At 41.1% G+C, this 12,004-nt stretch overlaps 1 protein-coding gene across 4 annotated transcripts in view; it reads right to left on the bottom strand.

Annotated features, from left to right (window-relative positions):
• Positions 1-12,004, bottom strand: part of fam91a1 (family with sequence similarity 91 member A1) — a 60,203-nt gene that overhangs the window by 44,867 nt on the left and 3,332 nt on the right. For all 4 annotated transcript variants that reach the window (XM_084079905.1, XM_084079907.1, XM_084079906.1 and 1 more), the window contains exons 3-6: positions 10,632-10,783; positions 4,624-4,681; positions 806-873; positions 49-162 (exon numbers count right to left, since the gene is read on the bottom strand). In XM_084079905.1, the coding sequence (XP_083936031.1) occupies positions 49-162; positions 806-873; positions 4,624-4,681; positions 10,632-10,783 (392 nt within the window). The remainder of the gene's footprint in view (positions 1-48; positions 163-805; positions 874-4,623; positions 4,682-10,631; positions 10,784-12,004) is intronic.

The raw sequence follows: 12,004 nt of genomic DNA, 5'->3' as shown, positions 1-12,004 counted from the left end.
AAAATAATAATATCATAGGACAAAGAAAATTATGGCGGTCTCTCTCACCCTGATGTCGTCCTCTGTGATGTAGCCTGTTTGAGCGACCCACCAGGGTTCAACCGAGATCTCCACCGGCTTGGCGGGCAGAAGGTCACGCGCCGATTTCCTGCGGAAGAATTTCTGCCAGGAGGAAGGGTGGGACACACACACACACAGACAGACATTAGAACCCCCATGTTGCACTTAACGTGTTAAAACCGGGACAGCATCTGGTGTCATTTTAGATTTTAGCGTTGGCTATTCAAAAATAGCAGATATAGCTCACAGCACGCCACTTCGTGCCGTGCTGCGAGCTTGCTCATCTGCTATTCTTGAACCCTGCTGAAAAATCTCGAAAGTGTGAGAACGACTGATTTAGAAGGCATTTGTAGAATCGGGTCCTAATGTGTTAATTCATACTATCTCATGAGGCGTTGTGAGCTTGTATATCGGTTATTTCTAATATGTGCCACAATCATACAACGAAGCACGAGTCGGTAGAAAAGGCACCAATATGTTAAAAAATGTTATCATGGAGAGCTTAAAGGAGTAGTTCACACAAAATAATACTTATTTTCTATCAATTACACACCCCATGACCCATTACTGGGTCATCAAATTATTGGCTGTGCGACAAAAACAAAAACTCTCCATGAATTCAAGGCTTCATGGGGTGTATAATTGATAGAAAATCCATGGCCTAATAACATATACATTTTGAAGGTTCTTGACATGAAAATGTTTGAGAAGCACTGCTCCTTAAGACGAAAAGAAGATGTCTCACTTTGGAGGACCTGCACTGGTTCATCAGGTCGATGTACTGGTTCCTCCCGATACCCAGCAGCCTCAGACCTAAGGCATGATGGGAGAGAAATGACTCAAGCAAATGTCTCAAGCGTTTTTTTTTGTTTTTTTTTTCCATTACTGGTCTGAGGAGCTCTTCAAGAAATTGGGAGAGAGAGTCAGAGTGAGAGAGGGGAGAAGTTGCGCAAATTGGTTCCCAGAATATTTCCAGCCTCGTACTGGAGAGCTATTTCCACCCGGGAAGGAGCCTTTTGAGCGCTGTGAGTGACTCATTGCCACTCTGCAGTGGCAGTACTTACGTGCACACGCACGCACTTAAATGGAGAGAGTATGTTTGTATGTGTCTGCACACACACACACACACACACACACACACACACACACACACACACACACACACACACACACACACACACACACACACACACACACACACACACACACACACACACACACACACACACACACACACACACACACACACACTTCTGCTAAAGTGCACCAAGAGGCCTTATGGGGATTTAAATGTGTGTCTGTAAACAGCTATGTGTGTGAGTGTTTATTTGTGTGTGTGTGTGTGTGAGTGTGTGTGTGTGTGTGTGTGTGTGTGTGTGTGTGTGTGTGTGCGTGCGTGCGTGCGTGCGCCTATGCAGACACATGCAAACATACTCTCTCCATTTACGTTTTGAGTGAAGCTTTGCATGACAAAATGTCTGCACACAAAATAGTGTCACTGTGCTGTGGAGGAGGTTCACTAGAGGCTCTCTGGGGTCAGGGACAGCAGAGGGGACACAGCAGTGGGGACACAGCATAGGGGACATAACAAAAACAAGCTGGGCACTCTGCCAAGACACACAAACGCCATCCATCTAACAACACGTTAATCAACCTTTTCAGTCTCTCCGGGACCAAAATGAGATCCTTGTAGCTTGTAGATTTGCTACAAGCTACAAGTTTTTGTTTGATGTTTGAAATTATTTAAAAAAAATGTGATATATGTACTTATTTTAGAAAGTCTTTTGATATCAAAATACAAATATATAAATACTGTATATAAGAAACATTAAAAAAGGGGATATTTTCTCACGTCACGACCCATATAAATGGTTCCAGGGCCTAAAAATGGGTCTCTCTCTCTCTCTCTCTCATACACACATACTCCCTCTCGCCCACTTCTGCATGACAAACTTCCATGCCCTGCAGGGGGATTAGAGGAGACAGCGCACCCTGCAGGACAGGCAGTGACAGCTTGCTGGCAGCCTTAATCTGCCAGGCCTCACTCAGTCCCCAGCCCCTGCCAAGGCCCGTCTCACCTGACAAGCACAAAAGTCACGGAACCCCGCGGCAGGGCCTGCCTTCTTTCAGCTCTGACGCAATACTACTGCAACAGAGTCTCTAGAGCAGCCGTTCCCAACCTGTGGGTTGGGACTCCCAGGGGGGTCCCCACATGATTTTGGGGGGGTCCCCAGATGACAGTGAAGTGACAATTTAAGGACTTTTCACTCTCTGGCTGCCAAGAACGAGTTATCACGAGTGTTTTTCTGAATGCCCTGGCTGCCAAGAACGAGTTATCATGAGTTTAAAAAAAACAAAAAAAATACTTTGTTGGTTTCATTGATCCAAGCCGGAACACAATCGATTGATTGATCATTAAAATAAACATGCTCTGAAAATGCACGCAGCCCACCCATTTCACCACTAAACATGGCAGCCGTGTTAAGTGGTCATATTGAGATTTTCAAGTGGGCCCTGATCCAGAAAAGGTTGAGAACGACACTTTTCTAGAGGAAATCAGTTCCCTTTTTAAAGATGATGGGAGCGCATCAGCTACTTAGCGTAGCCTAACTTTTATTTTTATTTTTTAAGCCGCTTTGATAGTGGGAGCGTTTGCAACCTTGTTTTTGCTAGTGAGATAAGCAGGACATATTAGGACTGCTAGTGTAAGCCACTGGGGCTGAAAACCATTTCGGTGACAGATTACTGTCCTCCTATGTGGTAAACTTCATTGTAAAAACATCTTGGGAAATGGTTTTGGAGATGCTGTGTGTAATTTGCAAGAGAAATGTTTTTAGGCTCAGTGCCTTGCGCCAATATTGCCAATAAACACTAGAAGATTTCTGCATTCAATATCTCTAAAACCAATGTGCTGGGGCATTTTGGCTGCAGTACAAAGACTATACCTTTAAATCACGAAGCCATATGCTAGACATTATACCAACGGCGACACATTTTATATTTGCAGCACGCTCACTGTGACATGAGCTGCCTCTGGGATGAGTGTTCAACACTACCATTCTGGCTTTTCATCTAAAATACCAACTGGCAATGAAGCACGCATCCTGGAAGAGAGTGGCAAAGGACATGAACAAATATTATATAATCATCCAACTTAGCTTGCAGAAGCTGTGTGTTTAAAATACAGTTTCCAAAATTGTGAAAGGATAATTAAAGGGGTAGCAAGTCATATTTTTTGTTGTTGTTGTTTTTGTTCATAAATAAGTGTTAGATATATCTATCTCTGATAGCAATCATTGCTATATCTCTGATCATTGCGATGGTGTTCATTCAGAAATAGGGAAAACATCCGTTTTCAGGTCGGGATACCAATTTATTCAATCAGGAGAGCTCATACAGGGTACAGGATAAACAAGTGAAATTGGAATTGATGAAACAAAACCAAACAATTGCAGGCACATTTTGATCTGGAACACAAAAAAATCCTGACCTGAAAATGTATTTTCCGTTAATAAAGAGCTGGACAGATTGGGGAGACCCCTGTTAGTGAACAAACATTCCATAGCAATGATTACTATCAGAACGTAGAGTTTTAACCTTTTAACAAAACATATCACTTAGCCTACACCCCCTTGAAACAAGACAAAGAGTCTTATAAAGGCGTGGCCATCCTGTCCAACCTCTAGCTATCGATAGCTCGTTGCTAGGTGTACACTTGAACGAGTCTTTAGATTCGGTGCGGTTTCGTGGAACGTCTGTTCGTTCTCCGCCGCAGTGAAGTACAACGGGCGGACACCATTAAAGAAGTTTCTGATTTCGTGATGTCATGCACCTAGTAGTATGAGCAGTGATTGGTCTACCTATGTGGGGGGTAGGCCAATAGCAGACTAGCAGCCGCTAAATAACTGCTAAATCAGTCATTACATTATTGGAAGGCCAACGCTGGGCCGTGCGTGTCCGGAATGCCTGCGTGGATAATGCATGCCAGACTTTGCAAAGGTTCTGCAAAAAGCCAAAGATTGCTTTAACCCATTTAGACCGGGAAAGCATCTGACTGTGTCATTTTCAGATTTATTTGGCTATTCAAAAATAGCAGATCTACAAGCTCATAGCGCGGTACCGAGTGCCGCGCTACGAGCTTGTAGATCTGCTATTTTTGAAAGATCTTGAACATTTATGTTCAAGATCTTAAACATACTTAACTAAAATCTTTGCTTCTGGAGGTCCCTGGAATAAAATATTTTAAAATTGTTCGCTTTAAAAAATATATATATTCAAAGATTTGCGCACATTTTCACGATTTTTCAAAAATAGCAGATCTACAAGCTCATGAGCTTAGATCTGCTATTTTTGAATAGCCAAAGACATCTAAAATGACAGAGACGCGTTCCCTGTCTTAATGGGTTAAGCTTGTAGATGAAAGTGTGCTAAGGTCAAAGCGTCCTGCGGGGGGAGTTACAGCTCGGCAGCACTTCACAGTGATTGCTCCGTCGTATTTGCATTCTGACAGGCCTTTACAAAATAATGACTGTGGAAAAGGCAGGGAACTGCGAGGGAACTCACAATCAGCAGCGGTGAAGTTGGGCAGGGAGTCATAACTCTTCTCACTGTTCATAATGTCCTGCAGGAGGAGAGAGAGAGAGAGAGAGAGAGAGAGAGAGAGAGAGAGAGAGAGAGAGAGAGAGAGAGAGGGAGAATGAAAACAATTTCTTCTCTGGGGCCCTGCCGGTGCTACAGTACATTTCTCCGCCTTTGATTAACCACATTCAAAGGGCCGTCCGCACCAAGAATGACAACTATGGAATAACTAGAAAGGTGCGCCAGGTCTTCGCCAGGCTGGGTGGTCTACCCAGTGGGGCTGTCACGTTTATTTGACAATTAATTGTCATACAAATAATTATGATTCATGATTTAATTTAGGTTTTGACATTGAACATTGGAACATATGAATAAAAATGTTATATGTAATAATGAACACAAATTAAATAATTTCATAATTGTATACTTTCAAAAAAGTGGAAATAGCTGATCTACAAGCTCACAACGCGTCGCGTTGTGAGCTTCTTTGAAAATGTAAAAAATAAAAAAATCAACATGGAAACAATTACGACAATTCTACAAAATAATTGCGATTATCTAAAATAATCACGATTAGGCCGTAATAATTGTGACAGGCCTACAGGCCTACGGACAGGACAAGAAGCAACGACATACGGTTCAAGTTTTCGCATTTGTGGCACATCCTACAGGCAGAAGAAAGTGCTTTTGGAGGTGTGCACTATAGCAGCCCCTCAACATGCGATTCCAATTTGGGGATGATTGGATATTCATGATACAAAATATCAGTCAAAACATCGGTACTCAATGGTCTAGGACTCTCCAAAATCGGGATCAGCAACGGACCCATAAATATGACATCAGCCAGGCTCTACAACCATGTTCTGAACAGTGAATATGTTATCAGCAAACACAGTTTCCACGATTTAAGAAGGTTGTACAGAGACACTCTTTTGTGCACCAGTCGACCCTGAAGTTAAAGCGGCTCTATGTAACTTTTTTTCTTATGAATAAAATGTAATTTTGGCCAATCTGTATGGTGGAGTATTCAATTCAATTCAATTCAATCTTTATTTCAGACTCAGGGTCCATAAGAACAGTATGACATGACACATACACAGTGCTTAAAACTATAAAAAAGCAAAGAGATAAAACAATACAAAACATAAAACACATAAAACAAAAACAGTCCATCTACAGCTGCTCAGAGTCTGTAAAGGCTGTTGCGCCAATGACTCCATATCATGGAGGAGAACCGTGTAGAACTCTTGATAGGGTTCATTAAAATCTTAATTACATGATTGTCAGACTCTTCAATACGACATATGAATTAGTACATTAGATTTCTTAACAGGGCTTGACAGGTAGGTACTCCCAAATTAACAAACAGCTGACTGGCACTGTGCCATCTTGGTACCCTCACCAGCAAAGTATGTTAATACAATATCATTTATACAATTGGGGTGGTTGTATTTTGTCTAACTGCTCTTCTATTGAGACATTAGGTTGTGTCAAAGGTCATGTCTCACCTAGACACAGGATCTGACGTGAATTTTGACCTGAAGGTCAAGTTCATTTTATCCCCTGAGCAAGCAGGCAGGCTCTATTAGCTCAATGGTAAAACTGTCATTGCAGGAAAACAGGTAAAGTGCAGCTTTAAAGAAATAATAGTAATCAATCCCAGACCAAATAGTACATTGAAGGGCCTCATTGATTGTAATGTTCTATTAAATGTATGCATTATGTTTGTACTTTTGTCTTTGGTGTTACAAATGGTGCCACTGGTGATGCAAAGCTACAATAAAGGATAATCAATAAATCAATCAATGAAATAGACAAGAGGACACTAAAAAAGGAAGCTTTAAAATGACTATGCCTAAAACATTTACGCACGTCGCGTGCGCGCACACACACACATTTTATTTAATAGAATTTCTTGTATTATTTAGATACAAGAACACATGAGGGTTCAGTGAGCATTTAGTGACACCTAGTGGCCAAATTAAACCATGTCCTGAGACACACTGGTGGGGCGATGTTCTGTGTTGTTGGTACTGTTGTTACAGTGTTACACATCATCCAGGCCTTGTATTTAACCTGAATGCTCCATTTCTGACAGAGTATGGATTCTATCCAGACTAAGAAGAATGGAGGAACGCCTGGGGGAGACAATACAGCCACAACACAGTGGCATGCTTTAGTTTTTCACTTGTTTTTACTTGACAGTCACAGAGTACATTTTGATTGTATTTTGTTTTTTAAATACAAATTACATTTTGCCCAAATGTAAAAGTTAAAGCTGCACTATGTAACTTTCCTGTTGTTCCTGTTGTCCGGAGTGCTGATTTTCTTTTACCATTGAGCTAATAGAGCCTGCCTGCTTGCTCAGGGGATAAATTGAATCTCGACCTTCAGGTAAAAAATTGTGTCAAACCAGGAACAGGATGGTTTTCAAATGTCTCACCTAGACACAGGATCTAAATGTCTCAATAGAAGAGCAGGGAGACCAAAGACAACCACCCCAATTATATAAGTAATATTGTATTAACATACACATTGGACAAAATTACATTTTGTTAATTTAAAGAAAAGTTGCATAGTGCCACTTTAAGCTACCCAGCAGCACATAAAGTAATTAAAACCAGCCCAACCTTTACCAGCTGCAACATTAAAGATTAAAGACATGATAAACACATTAATGCATTTCTAATTACAGTACATTCCAATAATATGATCGTAAAAAGGACCATTTTGCATAACATGCACTTTTATTTTTGGTACTCTAAGTATATTTTGATGTCATTACTTTTGTACTTTTGCTCGAGTAAAATATTTGATACAGAAACAACCACTAAAGCACGCACATGCCACATACTATACACTCACTAAAATACCAGGTGCCGGGCAGAGGTCAGAATCGCAAAACAATAAAGTCTGCACACTGGATCATGCTCCAAAGTTTAATCCAGGGGTCTTCAACAGGGGGTCCGGGACCCCTAGGGGGTCCTCAGAGTTACTACAGGGGGTCCGGCAAATTTTTGTGTGATTAGATTTTTTTTTTACCACACAACGCCTCGCACTGCGAGGCGTTGTGAGCTTGTAGATCGGCTATTTTTGGCAAAGAGGTATAGAGGGAAAAAAGAGCAGACCAAGTAAACAAAAAGGGTTGTATCTGAAACACAATTGTATACGATATAGAGGGGGTCCCTGCTTCATCTCTCTCTCAGCTAGGGGGTCCTTGGCCTGAAAACGTTGAAGACCCCTGGTTTAATCCATTAAAAGCGGGAAAGCATCTGTGTCATTTTAGATTTTAGCGTTGTCTATTCAAACATCTTAAAGATTGTGCAAATCTTTGAATAGGCCTATAAATATGTTTTTAAAGTGCAACATTTTTAACTCAAATCTTAGCTTCTGGGGGTCCCTGGAACAAAATATTTTGAGGTGGGGGCGTCAGGCCACGTGACGTCTTAGACGTCATGTGGCACAGAATGAGTTAGCAGGGTCAAATGTATTGGTTTCCACCAAGGACGTGACGTTTCGAGCCTCACCGTCTGATGAACATCACTTCTTTGTTGGAAACAAATACATTGTAAACTTTTTACAAATTAAAAGTCCTGTATTCAAATGTTTTAAAACAATAAAGTCCACACACTGGATCATGCTCCAGAGTTAGTTGTTTAATTGTCTACATTGTGGTATTGCTAATTGTATTGTAATTGAGTATCTGAGTATGCTGCCTCTGCCCCCCTCTTCTTCTTCTCGTTCTCTTTTTATGGAAATAAAAAAAACAATGGAAATTGCACAAAAACTAATTTCACCCACTGTTTTAAAACTATAAACCTGTGATGATGTGACAATAAAGTTAATTAATTCTGAGTATAGTATGCAAGGCTACACAACTGAGACTGCCTATCCATCACAATACAGTGTTACGAAAAAATGAAAACTGGGAAAGATAACTGTAGGTAATTGCCTCTCACTAAGCCGAGAGAGGCAATTACAATTTAGGCATTTAGCAGACACTCTTATCCAGAGCGACTTACAATAAGCAAGGTAAGCACATACATAAAATTCAGAGAGATAGTGTAGTGCCTCAGTAAACAAGGATCACAGGTAAGCCAAGAACCTAGCATCAGTCTAAACAATATACTATAAAAATAATAATCTGTACATTGAAACCATAGGATACCATAAACAATGAACCTAGCATCTGTCTAAATAACATGCTATATAAATTACATGTTAACCTTTGCATAGAGACCCTTCCACCTTTAGGTTGAACTGACATACGTAAGACAGATAATACACATAACATACGTTCTACTGCATATATTATGGGATGGCCTTTAGTTTTGGCCTGAAACTACACAAATTAGCATTCATCTCCCTCTGCCAGTCTTGAACTGCCATCACTCTAATGGTCTGATGCCAAAACACAGGTCATGGCTCCAATTTCATCCAACTGTGATTCTATATATGCTCAACAAAATATGAAGCTTTGTATTGAGGGGGTTCAGGGGGACCGGACCCCCAGTCAAATGATGTGTGGTTTGATTTCAGCTATAATTCAATTCACTTGACATTACAATAGCGATATGTTTCAATATTAGCACTGTGTAGAAATGTTCCTACTGTATACCATTTCCCCCGCATTAACAACACATGAATGTGCAAATCGGGTTGATAAGAGTACATATCCGATACCAGTTTGGAGGAAAAAAAAGAAGACAAAAGAAGAATGCAGAGAATGAATACCATTTTGACGGACATTTTACAAGCTCTGACTAACGCAACACTCTCTGATATCTATCACTGCACGTGTTGTTGTCGTTTGCCTGTCACAATCATCATTATGATAAATTAGTAATTACATGATATCAGATCATTGCATAGACTCACATACTCGCCCATACCCAATCCATTTTAAGCAGTATTGGCGGCATTTCCCATACTAGAAACGATATCTAAACAACTCTAATATACTATGAATCAATTTCTCATACAGTTCAGACAATTTGACATATATATTTTTCTCTTCTTTTTTTTTTTAGAGGAGCCAATAAACATTTTTACCCTCTTTTTCCTTGATATGTCTTCCCGGTGAGGAGCCCCCACCGGGAAGACATAGCCGCACTCGGAGTTAAATTAACACTGAGGCTTTTACAGTGTAGCTTGGGTTCCAAGAGACATAAATCATATCATTTGGGGGTTCAAGGCCTAATGCATTTCAAACTGGGGGTGAAATTAAACAGGTGGAGAATCGCTAATGTATTACACTTGTTTCACTTGTCCATATCCTGCATGATATAGACAAACATCCTGACAAAACCTCATTATTTTATGCCAAATATCTCAATAGTAACACGACTACTACACTTGTTACATATTTTAAGTGTAGGAACAGTAAAAAAATAGGCTTTTTTTTTTTTTAAATGCTCAAAACTCATACAGAATCATTTGGTAAGCTGCTTACGGCATTGAAGTCTTTTCACTGTTTGGTTGTTTGACGTTGTTTGGTTGTTTGACGTCGTTTGGACGTTGTCGCCAGTGACAAAGGTTTTGTCTGGAGCTCAGGTGATGCGCAGGTAAAGAGGGGTTGGAAGAGCTGAACTTGAAAAAAGCTATTAAACACTTGAGTGTGAAGGGATGTTTGTCATTGGCTGCCTTTGGCTGTACATACAGGGTGAGCGTTCATATCATTCCCTTTTGCGATGTTAATATCTTGCATGTTCATATCTAGAAAACGACCGTTAAACCCTTGTGCGCTCTCCTTTGAGAGCATAGGGCGTGTGACGGATTGGTGTAATGTACATGAGGGAATACACAACTACATTATGCCTTTGTGGCATGTTTTTCTGACGTTTAGTCTCGCTGGTGCCTAAATCCCCTGTAGCACCCTGCTTACCTCCACGATTCCTACAGTATATGATAGTTAGGAACCAAATGGACCTGTAAGGGTCCATTTATACACTCTCAGAGTTAAATGAACACGAATGATTTTACTGAGTGCTTACCTCCATGATTCCTATGTAATAGGAGAAGGGCGTGACGCGCAGTCCTTTGACCATGATGTCAGACAGGTGGTACGGGTACAGCATCAGATGCTCACGGCTGTACTTCAGCAGCTCCTCGTAGTACTTGCGCTCGTCCTTCCGCACGTGGCGCACTGCGCACGCAAACACACACACACACACACAAACAGTACACACAGATTTATTAGAACGTGGGCCAGCCTAGTGCCGTGCAGACACACACATACACTCATGCAAACACGCACACACACAGGCACGCACGCACACACGCACGCACAGACACACACCCCAGTGTTACCACCTGGATTCGAACTCGGCTCTCCTGCATGGAAAACCAAAGACCCACCGCTTAACCAAAGATCCACCGCTTGCCCAAAAGGGGAATCAGCCCCTGGTCAAGGACATATTGGGCATCTGCAGCCGGTTGCACCAGCTATGTGTTAAGTTCAAATTTAGCCTAGCTAGAACTAGGGATGTTCATGGTTAACAATTTAACCGGTAACCGTTAATAGTGGTGGATACTGGATAGTCTTCATAATTTACTCACCAAAGACTATGTTTACCCACATTTGGCTGTACAGCTTGGAGACCCTAAAGGGCTTAACCGTTTCACAACCTCAAATGCTGTCCTAGCGGGTGAGTGATCCACAGACATTCGTCCATTCAAAAAAGTATACTTTATTCTTATCGGTTAATTAACCAGTAATGAGTTTTGGTTACCGGTTAAGAAAGGTTCCCCAAATGGCCAATTGGCCATCTCTAGTTAGAACTAATCGATTTCAATTCTTACTACTAAGATGTGATTTAAGCATTAATAAAATAACAGCAGTTGTTATTTACAATGTAATTCTAAGCAACAACTAGCCTACAGTACATATAGTTACACATGCCCTAGGGTAGGTGTAAGTCACAGTCACATAATTACACTCAACAACTGTAATTACACATCATGTTTTCATTAAATTACAGGCCATTTTGCATCACAGTAATCCAGTAGAGACCAGATTTATTGATATGATATTTAAATATCGATCTAGTTTACAACGACGTGCTACGATGCCAAGAGGCTCATGCCAGCCAAGAAGCTACTGTGTACGGTAACCATGGCAATGGAACTCTATCTTCAATCAGATCTGATTGGCCACTCGTTATAATGACTTTACATCCAAACTTGTCTAAGTCAGTGGTTCTCAAAGTGGGGTCCAGTGACCCCAGGGGTCCTTGAGGGGATTCCACGATTAAACGGCTGAACTTACACATAGCTCACGCTGGGCAAGACCTAGCCGGTTGAGTGTCTAAACGGAAGTACCGGAATTTGGCGGAAGTACCGCCCAAGGAAATGACGTTGACGCTTT

Source organism: Gymnoscopelus microlampas (genome assembly GCF_963454915.1).
Source record: "Gymnoscopelus microlampas genome assembly, chromosome: 15".
NCBI lineage: Eukaryota > Metazoa > Chordata > Actinopteri > Myctophiformes > Myctophidae > Gymnoscopelus > Gymnoscopelus microlampas.
This window is presented reverse-complemented; position numbering and strand designations above follow the sequence as displayed.